This window comes from Polyodon spathula, chromosome 17, assembly GCF_017654505.1.
Source record: "Polyodon spathula isolate WHYD16114869_AA chromosome 17, ASM1765450v1, whole genome shotgun sequence".
In the NCBI taxonomy this organism is placed as follows: Eukaryota; Metazoa; Chordata; class Actinopteri; order Acipenseriformes; family Polyodontidae; genus Polyodon; species Polyodon spathula.
In genome coordinates this window covers 25,786,112-25,806,119 of record NC_054550.1, presented here as the reverse complement: position 1 = coordinate 25,806,119, position 20,008 = coordinate 25,786,112, and the positions used below count along the sequence as shown (strand labels likewise).

Here is a 20,008-nt window from a genome sequence, read left to right as displayed (position 1 = left end):
TATAAAAAAAATTAAAAAAATAAACTGTTGCCTAATTTATTTTGAAACCTCTAAAAAATGGTGCAAGAAGGGAAACGTAGTAAAATGTAGCCCAAAATGTATTCTCATTAAAGGGTTGTATATTCACTGTACTTGTTATATTTTCTTTGATTATAGATAAACAAAGATGACACACACATTTGAATCACAGGATGACCACGAACCCAGAACTTGACCGCCAAGACAAAGGCAGAAGCTATAATATCTCTTGTGGCTTCCTTCTAGGAGCCCACAGACACCCTGGAGGAGAGCCTCATCTTCCCTCGAGCGGAGTTCACCATTGGAACTGAGATAGAGGAGGAGAATCTAACCAGCAAGCAAGGAGACAACCCTGGAAACAAAAGCGACTCCACTGAGAAACTTAGTACGTATCCAAAAGAGAAGTCAGCATCAGAGTGCATGAAACATGTAGGGGCTCAGGCTTTTTATTGACTAGATGATGGCAAAAAAATTAAATAATTACGGGTAAAAATCCTAAATGTTCTCTGTCCTTTTAATAAAGATAGGGGTAGGGTAATAAAACCAAATGTCATATTTTACATTGCTTCAAGTTTTAACAATCATGAATTGTTGCCAATATGAAAAGTAAAATCTATTTAATAATTTTTTACTAAATCTTACCTGTTTTAAGATTAGACCCTGCTGGCCTATGTTATGAATCACAGTTGGCATACATCATTCTTGTGATTTAGATGTACAGACAGCTGCCCAGTGGTGGTTCATTATTTCAATACCACTATAATTTCAAATATCTCAGGCCATTCCAATGACAATCACTGTCCTCTCACCGTTTCTTTATTTTTTATTTAAATCAATTTATTTGTGATATGTTCTGAGTTTTTTAATACCATTTTCATATACATTTTTAAGACACAGATAATCATTAACTGCAGACAGCAATGACAGGCTCTTTTTTTACGTTTCCCAGCTATGAAAAATAATGCTGACAAGAAATTCTCATACCAGCAACTGCCTGTTACCTTAAAGCTGATCTATACCATACTGCAGGTAGGAAGAAACGTTTGTAGTGTTTAATAGGTCAATTTAATTGCCATATATGATTTATAATAAAAAGTGTGTCAGCAGGATAAACTTATTTTTCCAGTAAAACTTATTTTGTCCGGTAAATTTTGAGTCATGTTTTTTATTTATTTTCTTGATAAATGAACTACTAAAAATATATTTTTATAATTACTCTCCCTGAAGACCTCTAACCCCTGCTGCCCAACCCTGAGTAAAAATCTTCAAGATGGTGTCTCACCAGGTGCCACGCCTTTCAGAGACATTGGGTTCACTGGTTTCCTATATCTGAATTTTAACTTGCAGGAAATGCCCAAGTTCGAGGAACCCGACATTCTCTTCAATATGCTGAACTGTTTGAAGATTCTCTGTCTTCACGGAGAATGCCTATACATTGCCCGGAAGGATCACCCCCACTTTCTAGCATACACCCAGGACAAGATGTTGATTCCAAGGTACACATGCACTGATGAAACAATTTTAAAACAAACTCACTGTACTGAAAGCCTGCCAGCTCAGTGCGATAGTTATATAAATTACCCTATTATGAGATTATGACTTAATCTGTTTAAGTCACCTATTTAATAAAATACCAGTCTCAAACATTTTGGGATGTAAGATTTTTAATGCTAGCAGCAATTGCCAATAATCCTTAATATTAGGGCTTTTAAAGAAAAAAAAAAAGACTGTGATCAAACAACATGGAAAATGAATTAATTTAAATCATGTCTGGTACTACCCATCCTTGGTGCAGAAATGCACCCCTAATATACACCATGTTTTAAAGTGAGCAGAAAGGAAAGCCAGCTTGCTGCTGACACGACTCTCTTTCCACAGTCTGTGGCGGGTGCTCACCTCAGAGTTCTCCCAGCTGGCTTCGCTGGCTGTTCCACAGCTGCTCCATGCCCTCTCTCTGCCCCACGGGGCTGATATCTTCTGGGCCATTGTCAACAGCAACTTTAACAGCAAGGACTGGAAAAAGCGCTTTGAAGCAGGTAAGGCACCAGCTTGAGATTCCCTGCACACTCTTACAGGGTCCTGTGCTAACACTACAGTGTCCCATTGACTTCATCTATGACCAATAAAAATAAAAAAAATCTGAGGGAAATCTATGTAAGAAAGTAGAAAAATGATTAATGCCTTTTCTATAGGAATACTGCTGAAGTCTTAATCTATAGAATCCACTAGAAAAAAAAATACATTTAGCAAGACTGTATATTAAAAGTCATTACAAAAAAGGTAAAATTGACTGGATCATTTATCTTTTTGAACAGTTTACACTTTTTTTCTTGTTTGTTCTGTGTTTATATGTGTTAGTTATTTTAATTTTTTTCTGGTTTGTATGTGTTTTACACTTCAGAGCCTCTGTACCTTATATTAGAGAATGCGACTTCAGTAGAGGTTACTTACAGTATAATCATATTGTTTAAGTGTAACAACAGATGTTAGCAGTGCAGTTAGAGTAACCTTATTACATTCAGCAGTTGTTTGCCCTTTTGTTGGAGTTTAGTTAAGATTATTATAGACCAAGATATGTTTGTGCTGTGTGTCTGAAGGTCCCTTATTGTATGCTGCTGTTGGTGTGCATTGCTAACTCTTTAATTATAGAACACTACACTTTCTTATATCACAATTCTAATGGATGGAGAGGCTTTAGATTGCTTAGAATGCCATGGTCTTGCACCCTGCTACCATGGTTACCTAAGCAGATGCTGGCATTAATCCCAGCCCAGCCACTGGCTTGCTCTGTGTGTGTGTATGTGTGTGTGTGTGTGTGTGTGTAACTTTGAGATAAAACAACTTGACCCTGTCTCTGTGTCTCTTGAAACTTAATAATTGCCTTATAATATGTTAATATAGTCAGTAAGATGTCACAATAATATAGCAGGCTTTGTCGAAAGGAGGACGGGGTGCAGAGTGGCAAGTGTTTCTTTGCAGAAATTATTTGCAACTGACCCAATTTGTGTGAAAAGAGGACAGCCATCCTCTTCTGTTGTATATCAGTAAAATAGAACCCAGTAGCTTAGATTGCTAATAAGGTAGAGATTTAAAGTAAATACAGTTGCCCCCTCTATATACAGTATGTCCAAAGTATAATGGGAGCAGCTTGCTTTTCCTTTAGTCTTACTGCCATCATGTGGTGACAAACTGGAAAACACATAAAGATACCAGAATATATTAATATATATATATATTATATATATATATATATAATAATATATATATTATATATATATATATAACCATCTAGGTGCTGATCGATAGCCGTATTATTTCTTCAATAATAATGTTTGCTTGGACCAAAAAAAAAAAAAACTTTTGCACTATATAATCCACAAAGAAATCTGTATGGGCTAGTGGGAAATGCTGAATAATGCTGTTTGTATATTAAAGAAACTAACATCTAATTTCCAAAGCTCTAACGCAAACATTAAAAAACTACAAAGCAATTTGCTTGCTTGCCTGTCTTTAAATTACATTGTGCTCTATTATTGTGTCTAAAAGAGGATTTAGAACAAGTCATCTTCTGTTAATACTCTGAACTGAATCTGCACAGCAGGCCTGGTTTGATGGTCCCTGATGTTGTGTTTGTTGTGACAGTGGAGAGAGTGGCAGTGCTGTGCCGGTTTCTGGACATCGCCTCTGTGACTAAGAACCACCTGCTGAAGTACTCTCTGGCTCATGCTTTCTGCTGTTTCCTGGCGGCTGTGGAGGACGTTAATCCTGCCGTGGCAACGCGGGCCCGGTTGCTGCTGGACACCATCAAGAGACCAGCTTTGCAGGCAGGTTACTCCAGGGGGGAGAAGGCAAGGCAAGGGGGTTCTTAATGGACCTTAAAGGGGGGCAGTCAGAGTAAACTTGTTTGGGCTGTAGTAAAAATTGCAGAATATTTTACAGTAACAAAGTTGAATACACAGAATTATAATTTGCATTAGATTAAATTACAGATTTAAAACTACTTTAACCTAACCCATATCTTGAGAACATCGCAAGAACAGATTTTGCTAAATGAATTTAACCTCTCTGTGTGGCTTCAAACTGACTTCTACTTGAGTTCATGAGTGGTCTGGATTTTTTGGGATGTTTGTTTATTTTGGCGATCACAGTCCATGCAGAAAGGTTCTATTCCCCTGTGAACTTCAATATTAAATGACAATTTTACTGCCTCTCATGCCATTATGCTGCATTTTTACTAATGTGCTGCTGTTTGTATGAATATGCAGTTTCCCTGCAGTTTTTCTGATGGGAAAACACCAGTGTCATTGTTTTGTTATATTTATTTTAAAATGCACTGTTTATAAGTAAGTTATAAAGGTGTCTAATTCTTATGCTGACTACCAGACCCCATTTAGTTGGCGGAGGATCAATACAAATGATGTCTAGTCTATGCCAGTAAGTGTGTGCCTGGAGCTATGTTATTCCTCTCTCCCCATGCAGGGTCTATGCCTCTGCCTGGATTTCCAGTTCGACACTGTCGTGAAGGATCGACCCACTATTCTCAGCAAGCTGCTGCTGCTTCATTTCCTCAAACAAGACATTCCTGCACTCAGCTGGGAATTCTTTGTCAACCGCTTTGACACACTATCCCTGGAGGCCCAGCTACACCTCGACTGCAACAAAGAATTCCCATTTCCAACAAGTGTGTATATATTATTATTATTATTATTATTATTATTACGTTATTAGTAGTATTTAATATGTCTATTATTATAATAATAATGTGGAATTTTCCTCCTTTCAGTCAGACTGGAGTCATATTTTGGAAAAACTTTTAAAGACATGTGGGGATTTAGGAAGCATTATCAACACAAGAGGGTGTTGTAGTAATGCCTCTTGCATTACCTGCTTACAGCTCACAAACATACTGTAGTTGCCATAGCATGGTATTATGTACTTGGTCAGGTACCATTAGTTATTGATGTGTGTGTGTGTGTGTGTGTGTGTGTGTGTGTGTGTGTGTGTGTGTGTGTGTGTGTGTGTGTGTGTGTGTGTGTGTTTGTGTGTGTGTGTGTTTGTGTGTCCCTCAGCTATCACAGCAGTCCGGACCAATGTGGCTAACCTGAGCGACGCGGCCATGTGGAAAATCAAGAGGGCGCGCTTCGCACGGAACCGTCAGAAGAGCGTGCGCTCCCTCCGAGACAGTGTGAAGGGCCTCACCGAGTCAAAGAGAGCCCACTCACTGCCTGAGACACTGAGCAGCAGACGTGAGTCCAGTCTGAATGCCTGCCTTTCCCTGTACTGCGGCTCCATTTTCATGCCTTTCTTCTGTTTCTGTCAATATTACCCTTACTCTTTTTCACTCTTCAATTTTCTCTTCCTCTGTCATATAAAACTGTCAGACATGACTTGCCTTTTTCAGTATCTTCTCTCTCTCTCTCTCTCTCTCTCTCTCTCTCTCTCTCTCTCTCTCTTCTCTCTCTCTCTCTCTCTCTCTCTCTCTCTCTCTCTTCACTGTCCTTCTCTATGACTCAGAAACATGAACATCATTGATTTACTGAAGATGTTAAGCCTTTACTGTTTGGGGATGATGTATTGTATTGAAAAAACACGGTTCATTTAAATGGAATGACATTAATACTATATTGGGGTAAAGGGTAAAATGATGTGTTATAGGACATCTGTGCTGGTACATTTATGACACAGGTACCATATACCCCATTGTGTTTCAATAGAACTTCCAGCCCCAACAATTGCTAAACCTTGTTTTAATTTTTTTTTTAGCTCTGAGACTAACAAGGCATGAGCAGTCAGCTCCAACTCTTGGAGACATGATAGACCATGTACTGCCAGGTAAATAAAGTCCATTCTTATTATCCTAAAAAAAATCATCAACATTTGTTCATGTACAAAATAAAAAAAGTTATAATCCACATGGATTTGTGCCATTGGCAAATTACCTCCACTACACCCTTAAAGGCCTCTTCCTTCAGTGCAGCTTAAAGCACATTGATGGGTGTGACGAGAGAGGAAACCCTACCTTTTCATTACCTGTGCCTGTTGACTGTCAAGTTTCCAATGCTATTAATGCAATGCTTTTTTCATAAGCAAATAGTGATACCCAAACAGGCTACTATCTTTTTTTATTTTCAAGTTGTGGCTTGTGATCTCCAGTGGCAAGCATCAAACGATGATGGTGTTCCTTAAAATCTGCATGTGCCCTTTTCATAGCTTTGTTCAGCCACAGTTTAAACACCATCCTCGATACTTCAATATACAAATGCTTGCCACTGGAGCATTGAAAACAAATGACAGTTACTGATTGTTATTGGGAGGCACTGTATATAATGACTATCTAACACTTCCATAGGCCAGAGCACCCCTGAGGATGACACCATGATCAAGGATCCTCTCCCTGAGGATGCTGGGATTGACCATCAGACGGTGCATCACCTGATCACTGTGCTGATGAAGTTCATGGCAAAGGATAAGAGCAGCGCTGAGGAGGACATTGGCAGCGCTAAGGCATTCAACACAGTCAAGAGGCATTTGTATGTGCTTCTGGGCTACGACCAGCAGGAGGGCTGCTTCATGATCGCACCGCAGAAGATGAGGACCTCCACCTGCTTTAATGCGTTCATCGCCGGCATCTCCCAGGTAACCAGCCATTGAGTTTTCCACAGCCATCCTCATTAGGGAAATAAACACTCTATGAAAGTATTCTGTTTATATAACAAATAAAATGTTGAGAAGAGAAAGCAGATGAATACTTTCCTTAGATCAACCTCTGCATCTGCTTAGCAACGCATTCATTTAGAACAGTGACATTCTGGAGCTGTATTTGAAGGAATGCACGATTCAGAGACAGTTGTAGAGCGCACCAATAATACAAATTATTCATCGCTGGAACTCTCAAGTTTACATTTGTCACGTTTATGGAAACTTTTTCCATTGCAGTGGCCATTTAGCACTTCAAACAATACAGATTCAAACAAGAAACCACCCCAACAATTGGGGCTACCAAGTTGTTTTGTCTTCTAAAAAAACATATGTAATAAAAATCAGTGCAATTTTATTTACAAATCAGTCCATGCAATCAAACATTCTTAATATCACTGGTGCAAGGTCTAGGATTTAAAAAGTCTGACAATGAAGCATAGCTTAAATGTAAAAATGTGTTTTGTGTTGCTTTGAGCTGTTTCAATGTTGTTATAAATATTGTGAGGAGTCTTATTCAACTGCTTGATTAACCTACTGATAAAAGTACAATCAAATGACTAAGCTAACTGCAAAGCTAAATAAACATGCACATGTAGCAGGCACATTTATAAGTTCTGTCATTGTAATCAAATGATAGGTGTCAAAGAGGCTTTAAATAAGCCACAGTGTTAACTGGCTGTCACTAATTATAGGTGATGGACTACAACATCCATATGGGGAAGCATCTCTTACCCCTGGTGGTGCAGGTTCTCAAGTACTGCACCTGCCCCCAGCTGCGCCACTACTTCCAGCAGCCCCCCCGCTGCTCCCTGTGGTCACTGCGGCCACACATCAGACAGACGTGGCTCAAGACTCTGCTGGTGGTTCTCTACAAGGTAAAAGGGTACAGATCATGTCACAGTTAATGACAGTGTTAAAAGTGGACAATCTATGACACATTTGTTTCTAGCCTTAGTTGAGTTCAGGGTTTTTACTATGCAGTTTCTATTCCTTAAGGGTTGTTTCATTGAAATGGACCAAAAATGGAAAGAAAAAAAAACACTGAGCAGTCTTTTTGTATAGAGGATTGTTATTTTAATTGTTACCAATACTCATAGCATAGCAAAGAACTGACATTTCATAATTAAGATTTTTTATTTTTATTTTTTATAAATGCACAAACTATTTTTTTCATAAAGAATAATAAAACCATAAACCACTGCAGTTCCATGGGTAACTTTAATTCTGCTATACATTTTTGTAAAAAATAAATTGTGTGATACATTTACCTCTAAGTTTTAAATGCTGTAGTCTAATTTAAAAGGCTAGATCATTTTCCAGTATGATGTTTTTCACTATTTAAATTTGTGTCTTTATATTGCAGTACCCCTACAGAGACATGGACATCAGTAAGCTAGTTCTACATCTGATCCAGATCACAATCAATACGCTGAACGCACAGTATCACAGCTGTAAGCGTCACACCACTGCTGGGCCTCTATACAGCGACAACAGCAACAACAGCCGCTACAGCGAGAAAGAGAAAGGTTTGAGTTTTGGCTTAGACTTTAAGATGACTCAAAGCGAGGTCATGTACAGCTTTTGCATCACCCTATAGAATTAATTAATTTTGCTTTATAAAGTCGACTGGAACCTGCTGAATAATGTTACATTAACATATTGAATTACATTGCACTTTGTAGTTTTTCATATACTTAACAAAAAACTGAAGAAATTGAAAAATGTGACACTTTGAAATCTAACATGAAATACTGTAGTACTATTATGGCTTCTGGTAGACACTTGCAATATCATTTTGTAGTTTTTTTGATTACATGATGTTAAATAGAAGCTATGTTCATACATGTTTTTTTTTTTTTTGTTTTTTTTTTGTCTCAATCCTAAAATTCTATGTGATGCAAAACTTTTGGTCAGAACTGTGTGTGCGTTTTTTTAATTTGTGATCTATAATGCTGATCCTTTTTTGTGTCTCATGTAAAGAGGAGGAAAGTGTATTTGATGACTCCGACATACACGACACCCCGACTGGTGCTTGTAACAAGGAGTCTCAGACCTTCTTTGCAAGACTAAAGAGAATCGGAGGGAGCAAATCTGTGAAATACCAACCTGTGGAAATGAACGCTCAGAAAAGTAAGACTGGGTTCTGATGAAAGTTTTACCATCCCATTGTTCACAATTGTAGTAAGGCCACCCTGAGCCTTTAATCCACATGGAAAGTAAAAAGTTCAGTGCTGCCAGTAAAAAAAAAACATATGATTGATTGATTTTTGCAGTTAATGGGGTATAGAAGTTTTGGCAGAACTAGGCATACAATTTTTCAAGTGAGAATAAAGTGGTTGGAGAATAACAGACAGGAAATAAATGTATCTCATATTCTCTTCATGAATTAAACATTGAGTCGTGTGTATCTGGTATTTACACAGTTCGTTAAACATCTTAATGACCTCTTATCTATCCATTCTCTTTGCACTGCATTATATATTCCCTCTGATGTCTTAGATGTTTTTTTTTTTTACTTTAATTGTTTTTGTTTTAAAATTCCCTTTGGGAACACTTGTATAAATCGTAGATTCCTAAGGGTATACTTGCTCCATTTAGGGTATAATTTTGGATATTTGTTATGCATTTTCATTGAGAAGTGTTCAATAGCAGCTGTACATTTCTGGTAAGTCTGGTGGGCTCAACGTGCTTGGAGGAGGGGATCATAGCACTGTTCATGAAAAAAGGACATTAACAGTGCTGAGACCCACAAGGGGCCCAACAGTTACAGTTCAATTACATGTTTATTGTTTGTATGCTATAAGTTGAAATGTAACTGCAGTATACTTGTCGAAACATTTGTAGAAATGTATAGCAAAGTTTATTTTTATTACCACTGTACAACTGCGCTACAACTACAGTATGTAGGAATTGCACTTTGACAATGTACCCTGCAGCTCTGTTAGATCAGTAGAATCCCCTTTATCTCAATGCCCATTTATTTGAACTCATGTCCCCAGAACAGTTTGGATAAGAGGAGTTCTTTCGAACCAATTTACTTAACTTATACTTCAGCTTAACTGAATTTGCTTCCTGCTTGTTACTTCAAGTCACATATATTTTTTACCTCTGCCTTTAGGTGAAATCGAGCTTTCTGAATACAGAGATGCCAGCGCTCTCCAGGACAGCATCCTGCGCTGTGTGAGGGAGGAGAGCATCAAGAAGAAGAGGCTCCAGCTTTTAAAACAGAAGTCGCTGGACATTGGGAACGCTGATTCAATTTTGTTTGACTTGGACGAGCACCGAAGGAAGTCCTGCATTGACCGTTGTCAGCTGGACAAGCATGGCGTGGCTTTCCCAGCCTGCAACACCAAACGGGATGACCACTGCAGCAAAGCCTCTGAAGACGCATTGAGGAAGGCAGAAGCAAATGACCCTCATGAGAAATTTGGCCAAGGGGATGGATCAAGTGAAAACAAACGGCCGGTAATCCCTGAAGTCAGGCTGAGCTACATGGAGACATCTGAGGACAAGGTGGACTCTCCAGGAGGACACCCTCCATTGAAAGAAGATCCTGATCTCATCGACCTGTCCTCAGACTCCACTTCAGCTCCAGAGAAGAGGTCGACCATCTCAACGTCTGACAGTGACTCTTTGGTATTTGAGCCCCTACCTCCTCTGCGTATAGTGGAGAGCGATGAAGAGTATGAAATGCAGAACCCCACATACATCAAACCCAATGGAAGGGTTACTCAGTCGCCTTCCACCTGCAACACACTTGGCTATACCCCTCTTGTGCAGGTCAGCAAAGACCACTCCAAAGATTGCAAGCCCAAGGGTTTTGTGGACAATACTTTGCTAACCAACGAAAGACGACCTTCCATAAATCCCATGGCCTTGCTTGACTGCAAGGATCTCACAAAGCCTGCCGATTTTACAGACATGTCCAATGAGAGCCCTATGACCCTGAAACAAAAAAGATACCTACTCAAGAAGTGTGTCGCTTTGCCTGAGATATCCCTTGATGATAACTGCGAGATTCGCCTGGAAGAGATCAACCTGGGTGTGGGGACTATCGTCAACCCCTCTGTGAAAACTGTGTTCCTGAACGTTCCCAGGGAAATGGAGGAACCAGCTCCCAATGATTCTGAGTCGGACAGTGAGCAAATGAGCAACACCAAACCAGAGGATGAGAATGAGGAGGCCGAGTTCAAAATACAGATTGTGCCTCGGCAGAAGAAGCACAGGAAGATCGCCGTCAGTGCCATTCAGAGGGAGTACCTTGACATTTCTTTCAATATGTTGGACAAACTGGGGGGACAACAGGGTGAACCAGGTAAGAGTGCAAGGCATAGGCATTGACTAACACTTTCTCCACTGTCTAAAACATATTTATTGATGGCTATGGGATGTAACAGCAGGAGATGGCGGAAATAATTTAATGGGATTGTGTATCAAGGCTGGTTCAAAATAAATTAAGCTAGGAAAAAAAATAAATTAAAGTACCTCTTTGGGCTTGGGGACGTTGCACCTCAGTTGAGTTATAGATACCAAACATTACTTTAAAAAATCAAATAAAAATGATTGTATTTTAACTTACAGTAGATTGACATAATCCAATGTAAACTTAAAAAAAATACTCATGTTTTCCAAAGAATATCCCTAGTTCCACCTAATCTGTTTAACCTTGTTGTGAGAGTAGGTTCCATACTTCGATAAACTAGAAACAAGTTTCAAAAGCATAAATCACTTGTTTTGAAAAACTATTACTGTTCCACTGTTCAGGAAACATTTGGTTTGGCATCACATACAGTTTTTATCATCAGTAAGCAATACATCATTTTAGATTTTAAAATTCAAACATAAATAGTATTAAAGCACATAAAGCACATACAATAGACACTGGTTAAATAACCATATGCTAAGTCCATGGTTTTAAATTGAGCCTGTTCCCGTCTGTAAAGTAAATACATTTGCTAATGTGCCCGTCACTCACCAAAATTGCTTTACAGATCAGAAAGGCTTTTCAACCCTGGAAATGCCACGAGAATCTGCGTCTGCCCCAACACTCGAAGCTGCAATTCCAGAAACAAACAGCCGCTCTTCAATATCAAGTAGGATCTGAATGCTTCTTTCTTTTTTAAAGGGACTTTATATAGGTCTGAACAAAAGATGTTTTACACTGTCCTGCTATTTGAGGAATAATAATAATAATAATAATAAATAATAATAATATAAATATAATAATAATAATAATAATAATATCTGTAGTGGTCTTGGCTTAGGATAGACTAAACCCAGTCCATTGGTGAAAAAACAAAAACACCAAGCCTTTACCAAAATCTTTTACTGTTTTAAGGTTTAAAGACAGTTTTCTAGTGGTTAGGGCTGTTTTGGGATTACAGTAGTTCCAAGCGATTTAGTTTCATTTTCTATTTTCACTATTTCACTGTTGTTTCTATGGACCATAACATTAGTTTTTTTTTGTTTTATGTTATTTTCAGTTTAGTTCTTCACAGCTCTGTATATTATTAATAATTTTACACTCTAAAGCTTGCCAAGAAGCTTCACAGACACCAGCCATCATCAAACTTACTCAATGCACACAAAGAGAGGAATTAAATGTAGCTAAAAATATGAAATTTGGAAGAATGTGTGTGGAATAAAAATAAATATGCAAACAACAAGACAAACAAAGATAATGAAACACAAAATAAATCTCTAGGAACTAATCTACTTAACTCCACTAGGACATTCACAGCATCATTTTCCGGATAAGTGAAACTAAATTCAGCATCAGGATTTTCCATTAACGCAATTTAAAAACTGCATTTATGATTGGATTTGGTTAATTTGGCTGCAAATGAGTTTAATGAGGCATAGGGAAATAAATTGATTTCTGTGCAAATCGCTATAGCTCATTTAGAGGAGGCTTGCATAGTCTGTAGCAATGTGGATTTCTGGAAAAGCCCTTGTGATCTGTCTTTTATTAAATCACCACAGAATACAGTGTGTGCTTTTTGTACTTTGTTTATCCAAATAAAACAAACAAAATAAACAACAGGATAACAAATATGATAATAGTATCACTAACAACAACAATAATAACCAGTGTTAAAAATCCTTCAGTCTTAATCTTGGCTCTATGGGATTACAACACAGTTATATTTTCTTAGCAACTGACACCTTCTGAATAGAAAAGCAAATACAAGAGCCCAATTTAACAATAACTTAAGGAATCAAGGGTCTCCTTTTGATTTCTTAGAGGTATAGTGGCTAGAACAAATTAGGGAGACCAACATCTTCATTTCTGTACATTCATGCATATATTATTAGATTTTGGACTGTATACTGTACCACTTAACCATTTTATTTGTATTCTTAAAAATATGAAAAACATGCCATTATATATATATATATATATATATATATATATATATATATGCAATATTATGACTAACTTATATATATACCATATATATATATACTTAACCATTATAATGTATATATATATATATAATACTATACTGAACAAAAATATAAACGCAACATGTAAAGTGTTGGTCCCATGTTTAATGAGCTGGAATAAAAGATCACAGAAATTTTCCGTACGCACAAAAAACTTATTTCTCTCAAATTCTGTGCACAAATTTGTTTACATCACTGTTAGTGAGCATTTCTCCTTTGCCAAGATAATCCATCCACCTGACAAGTGTGGCATATCAAGAAGCTGATTAAACAGCATGATCATTACACAGGTGCACTAAACAATAAAAGGCCACTCTATAATGTGCAGTTTTGTCACACAACACAATGCCACAGATGTCTCAAGTTTTGAGGGAGTGTGCAATTGGCATGCTGACTACAGGAATGTCCACCAGAGCTGTTGCCAGAGAATTGATGGTTCATTTCTCTACCATAAGCCTCCTCCAACGTTGTTTTAGAGAATTTGGCAGTATGTCCAACCAGCCTCACAACCGCAGACCATGTGTAACCACGCCAGCGCAGGACCTCCACATCCAGCTTCTTCACCTGCGGGATCGTCTGAGACCAGCCACTCGGGCAGCTGATGAAACTGTGGGTTTGCACAACCGAAAAATTTCTACACAAACTGTCAGAAACCGTCTCAGGGAAGCTCATCTGCGTGCTTGTCGTCCTCACCTGGGTCTTGACCTGACTGCAGTTTGGCGTCGTAACTGACTTCAGTGGGCAAATGCTCACCTTCGATGGCCACTGGCACGCTGGAGAAGTGTGCTCTTCATGGATGAATTGGTTTCAGATGGCAGGCAGCGTGTATGGCATCGTGTGGGCGAGCAGTTTGCTGTTATCAGAGTTGTGAACAGAGTGCCCCATGGTGGCGGTGGGGTTATGGTATGGGCAGGCACATACCACATTCCACAGGCCACAATCAACAGCCTGATCATCTCTATGCAAAGGAGATGTGTCGTGCTGCATGAGGCAAATGGTGGTCACACCAGACACTGACTGGTTTTTTGATCCACGCCTCTACCTTTTTTTTAAGGCATCTGTGACCAACAGATGCATATCTGTATTCCCAGTCATGTGAAATCCATGATTAGGGCCTAATGAATTTATTTCAATTGACTGATTTCCTTATATGAACTGTAACTCAGTAAAATCTTTTAAATTGTTGCATGTTGCATTTATATTTTTGTTCAGTGTGTGTGTGTGTGTGTGTGTGTGTGTGTGTGTATTATATATATACACACACACACACACACACATATATATATATATATATATATATATATATATATATATATATATATATATATATATAATTGCTAACACTAGAAGCTAGATTTACAAAGCTTTTGCTCTTCAATGTTTATTACATATAAGTTGAATAATGTTTGTTTCTATATAAGTGGAATACAAAAAAATAAAAATTATAATCATTACTTGTTTCCCCTGAAATAGATGTATCTCCATTTTAAAAAAGATGTGTAGTAGATTTGTGTCTGCAATCACTTAACAAGATATATATTTAAAACTGTGTGTTATGTTTGATTTACATGGCGTATATTTCTTATTAATTGTGATATATTACCAGAGATATTGCCTTGAGATGTATACTCATAGTGCCAGCACAGACATTTTTTGACTCTAACTTGTTAAAACAATCCACTGTCTAGTAGAGTGTACCCTCTTTCACAGCTAAAATAATACCAATTAAATAAATTGCAGTGACAATTGTGGACGTTTATGTGACTTTGGAAGTCTTAAGTAATTCAATTTATAACAAACAAAATATCTAAATAAATCAATCTTGCTGTTTAAAAGGACCCATTTTGTTTCCCTCCCATGTTCAGCACAATACAGACAGATGAAGCGCGGCTCCTTGGGAGCGTTGACAATGAGCCAGTTAATGAAGAGACAGTTGGAACACCAGTCTAGTGCTCCCCACAACATCAGCACATGGGAAGCAGGTTAGTGCCTCTACCTTCTACTGAAAAAGGTAATGACCCAAAGCAAAGATAGACAGAATCAAAGCAAAGCTTAGCCGAGCATAGAGAAATCATAGTAAAGCACAGGCAAGCATGTAAAATCACAGATAAGTATGGTAAACCACTGCAAAATAAAAACTTTGTGGTAAATGAATAGTAAGAGAATGGGAAATTATAAAATTTATAGCAGATTTGCTACACAAGGAAACCGTATTTCAGTAAATATTTGTTGCTGTGTGATAGATGTGAGAGGTATGAATTGATATCATTCTGGTTAATGTAAATTCATTGATATAATTTTTTTATCCTCCAAGTAATTTTTGATTCAAGTGTTGTCAGCAGTTTGCTGGACTGACATTTCAGTTTCTTCTGTAAAATTTGCAATACGCATTATAACATAAACTGTAAGGGTATGAATGTTTAATAACCTTCCCATGGGCAAAATGCAGACAGACATTCACAGTGTTTGCAATGCTGATGAATTGAAAACCACCCCCATTTGCTTATATAGTAAGACACAGTGTACTGTCACATAGACCTCACTTTTAACCACAATTTTGTTTTGTATTTTGTTTTACAATCATGTTTTAATACTTATATGTTGGTATTGTTTTTGCAGGTGCTACAAAGTCAAGCCTGTTATCAGCTCCCAGTACTGTCAGCATGTTTGTGCCAGCACCTGAAGAGTTTACTGACGACCAGCCAACAACAATGACAGACAGGTATGTCAAAATGTTTTTTAAGATTTAAAATAATAGATGCATTTAGGGCTGTGAAATGATTGCTGTCACTAGAGAGCTACAGTATGTTTTTGGTCTTGACCCATCAAATGGAAAATTATTTCAAACTGGATTTTCTGCACTGAAGAAGTATTGGAGCCTGGAGCCAATGAACATTGAAAAAATATCATTAAAACAGAGCGGCAAACACACTAAACCTTCATATTTGTAATTGCTGTACCTCAGCACACAAATTGTCCTTTCCTCTATGTTCTTTTCATTTTAAGACCCTTATGCACAAGCACATTCATGCCTGCAACAATTTTAATAACGATACGGCCCCACTCTTCCACCCACCCAAAAAATGATACTGCTCTTAAAAATGTACAGATAGAAATCAGCAAAATCAATGAAAATGAATGCAGGTTGTAAATAAATGTTGGAATTAAGGTTGTTCTAAGAAAGCTTATTTTATGAGGAGATTATATTATAATGTAGAGCCATGCATGCGACACTTAACTAATTGTAAAAATTACAGCAATTGTTTTTGCTGTCCTAAGTTACTTTTTTGGGAAAGAAGTAATCAAAATACCGACGACGACCACTGCACTAGAAATACTGTAGAACCAGCTGAATAGAGAGGTTTTAACAATCTTAGAGTGGGCAGGTATACAAATGGAAACAAAACTATCAATGAACATTTCTTTTCTAAGGCCTCATTCTTCACTTTCTTTGCTGCCCCAGGTGTCACGACTGTGGAGCGGTTCTGGAGGAGTACGATGAAGAAAGCCTGGGCCTGGCTGTAGTGGTGCTCTCAATGTTCATTCATTTGAGCCCAGACCTGGCAGCCCCTCTGCTCCTTGACATCATGCAGTCTGTGGGAAGGTACAGTACAGTGAGAGATGCAGGGGAAGTAGCTCCGGATCCTACACGGTAAAGAAGTAGCTATTTTAAAAATGGCTCAGTACAGTATGTATAGACTAGAGCAGTTAGTCTGAAAGGGGCATGACAGTCAGAAAGACTGCAACTGCACTGGGGAAAGTTACGGACCACTGTGTACCCCTTCTTAATAAATAGATGACAAATGTCCCTGAAGGAGACTCATGACTGGTCCACATGAAGATTCCCCCGGGACCCCCCCCTCCCCCCTCCCCCCTGCCCCCCCATTCCTATCTGTGTAAAAGGGTCACATTATCCCCTTTTATTATTATTATTATTATTATTATTATTATTATTATTATTATTATTATTATTATTAGTAGTAGTAGTAGTAATAGTGGTCATAGTAGAAGCATTGTTGCTTTAAGGTGTGAGAGATGTTTCTGATAAATCTCTCTGTACACTTATATGCTCAAATGAAGATAGAGATATGTGAAAACGGGAAGGGGAAGTGGAATGGACTGAAGCACTTAATATTAAAATGCTTAATATTTGTTTTCTTTTTAATTTCTGCAGATTGGCATCCAGCACAAATTTCTCTGGTCAAGCTGAGAGGTAAGGGCATTTTGTTTCCAACTTATTAAGCCCTCTTACAATGCAAATCCTCCAGGATATACTCCTACATCAGAAATCATTTCCAGTGCAGTACATCGATTCTTTAAAACCGGTGCAACTAATGCGATCTGCGCAAATTGACATTTTATTGTTATTAGTTGATTTTGGACAGATAACTTTGTCAAAAATCCTGAGGGGGAAAGAAGATTGGATATTGGTGTTATGTGGTTCAGCTCAGCCAGATCCTGTTATTTGATAAAAGTGCCAGAATGCTGTATTATGTTTTATGATTAGAAATGACAGTTTGTCTGTGAGACATGCCTAGTTACCAGAGATCTGTATGCCAAATGTAATAACAGCATTGTAGCCATATTATTTTTTATTCATTTCAGTTGTGACTAACATTTTTTAAAAATTACACAATGAACCGACATACATAGACATCAGCATTTTATGACTGTTCCAATTGTTTATTAAGACTAACTGTATGTTGTATCTAATAGTGTTACTATAAGTTAAGATAATGTGTGTATGGTGCCTCCTGTTCTATAAGAGATGTCATCTTGGGCAGGTTCTAGCGTGAGACATCCTATACACAATGTATTAACATTTTGTAATTCACAAATACAAAGATCCTACACAAGGATTGCTGTTAAACCTGATTGGTTGATTTCTTACACATGATTTATACTTACACAGCCTAGTGATTGTGCACATCTTAATTTACACATTAACAGCTGGATTCACAGACCCCGATTAGCACTAATTTCTGACTACTTTTCCTAAAGTAACAGTGGATAAGCCATTAGCAGTACTAATCAGGGTCTGTGAAACCAGTTGAAAAACTTTGGTTACAAAGTGAGTATGCCACTATAGATGCTATTCGCCACATAGAAACGTGGTGACAAGAGGGTCAAAAAGACTTAAACTGCTTTATAGAATATGGTATGGTAACCATTTGTCCCTGAGAAGGATTCCATTGTCAAAAAAACATCCTTTTAAAATCGGTTAGATTTGTAATTTTTTTTTGCAAAACGACATATTGCTTTTCTAAGCCTTTACTACAGCATTACTTCGTTGTAAACAACACTCAAATAGGCAATGTGAGACTACTGATAATTGGACTGAAAACTGCATTCTCACTGTATATTGGTCTATATGATTGGTACTGAACTATTTTGTACCTCTGTATAGGAAAATATGTATTAAATCCTTTTTTTTTTTTTCTCTAGCATGATGATTCCTGGCAATGCTGCTGGGGTAGCAAAACAGTTTCTCCGCTGTGTTTTCCACCAGCTGGCCCCTAATGGCATTCTCCCACAGCTCTTCCAAAGCAACATCAAAGGTAATGAAGGAATTAAGCTTTTAAAACATTCATTGATTCCCTGTGCTGGTATATCATTAAAAAAAAAAGTTTTTCTCCTACAGACGGGAGTTTTTTAAGAACTCTGGCTTCTTCCCTTATGGATTTTAATGAGCTGAGCTCGGTCGCTGCCCTCAATATGCTGCTCGAGGTAAGTCAGACTGTTGATTGTGTTAAAGAGCGGTAACCCGTACTGACAATAGTCTAGCAATAAGCATCTCTAAGAAATTATAATAATACAAAATAAAAATTACAGGTATTTATTAACAATGGATACAGCTAAGCGCTTTGTGATGGTGTTCCACTATTGAAGGTGCTATAGAAAATAAAGATTGATTGATTGATTATGACAATAGTAATTTAAACAATTTCATATAACCCCCTAGTTACATATGTTTTCAGTTGTTTCGAAATATATTTCTCAACATTATTGAAATGTAAAAAGCTGCAAAATGTACATTTTCTGTAGACAACAGAGTAGGAAAATGTTGTGGTATAAAAGAGGTCACTGTAATTGTTATTAATATGCCATGCTTCTGACTAGATGGTGTACTGCTGGTTTAGTCCAGCAGATGGTGCCTTTGTACTGTAAAATTAACTGAAGCCATTTAGAAAAGGATCTCCCTTAAAAATGCACAATGCTCGGAGGAGCTGGATCTTGCTTTTCTATCTGAACAGAACTTCTACATGACAAGCAGGAGAGCTAATAGTATAAGCAGGTCCACGTACTATGTAATTAAGTTGTTTAACTGCCATCAGTGGGATTACTGCAACCTTCTAAAAAACAACACTTAAAATTGAGACACACACCCTAAGATTGCAGACTTTAGTTGAAAAAACATTTGGCACATGCAGTATTTTTTTACTAAGACCCCTCTTGTTTCAGTGATGATACACTGTCCTTCCCTGATTTGCAGGGTTTAAACAATAAGAAGAGTTTGCCAGCAGGGGGCCCCATGCTCCACTGTCTGGAGAACATTTCCACCTTCATGGAAGCACTACCCATGGACTCTCCCAGCAGTCTGTGGACGACCATCTGTAACCAGTTCCAGACCTTTTTAACGAAACTGCCCTCCATCTTACCACTGAAGGTACGAGGAACAGATTAACAACCCTAGCAACATATTTCAAGCTTTTTAAAATGCTTGTATTGGTTTCCTTAACCTTTCGTGTCTGTTACCAGACTGCTTTTGTTTATATTGTAATGAAACATGTTGATGGGCTTTCTTGAAATAAAAATAAAGTAAGATGTATACAGTACTGGCAGA

At 37.8% G+C, this 20,008-nt stretch overlaps 1 protein-coding gene across 3 annotated transcripts in view; it reads left to right on the top strand.

Annotated features, from left to right (window-relative positions):
- LOC121330424 (protein unc-79 homolog) overlaps positions 1-20,008 on the top strand; it is a 56,044-nt gene that overhangs the window by 25,564 nt on the left and 10,472 nt on the right. For 2 of the 3 annotated variants that reach the window (XM_041276947.1, XM_041276945.1), the window contains exons 20-40: positions 265-403; positions 968-1,047; positions 1,366-1,514; positions 1,897-2,054; positions 3,661-3,842; positions 4,498-4,699; positions 5,088-5,264; positions 5,782-5,850; positions 6,368-6,654; positions 7,410-7,592; positions 8,081-8,243; positions 8,698-8,847; positions 9,836-11,032; positions 11,709-11,810; positions 15,030-15,146; positions 15,784-15,886; positions 16,628-16,768; positions 17,339-17,377; positions 18,610-18,722; positions 18,806-18,891; positions 19,658-19,831. In XM_041276947.1, the coding sequence (XP_041132881.1) occupies positions 265-403; positions 968-1,047; positions 1,366-1,514; positions 1,897-2,054; positions 3,661-3,842; positions 4,498-4,699; positions 5,088-5,264; positions 5,782-5,850; positions 6,368-6,654; positions 7,410-7,592; positions 8,081-8,243; positions 8,698-8,847; positions 9,836-11,032; positions 11,709-11,810; positions 15,030-15,146; positions 15,784-15,886; positions 16,628-16,768; positions 17,339-17,377; positions 18,610-18,722; positions 18,806-18,891; positions 19,658-19,831 (4,011 nt within the window). The remainder of the gene's footprint in view (positions 1-264; positions 404-967; positions 1,048-1,365; positions 1,515-1,896; positions 2,055-3,660; positions 3,843-4,497; positions 4,700-5,087; positions 5,265-5,781; positions 5,851-6,367; positions 6,655-7,409; positions 7,593-8,080; positions 8,244-8,697; positions 8,848-9,835; positions 11,033-11,708; positions 11,811-15,029; positions 15,147-15,783; positions 15,887-16,627; positions 16,769-17,338; positions 17,378-18,609; positions 18,723-18,805; positions 18,892-19,657; positions 19,832-20,008) is intronic. The other variant, XM_041276946.1, reaches the window with a different exon arrangement.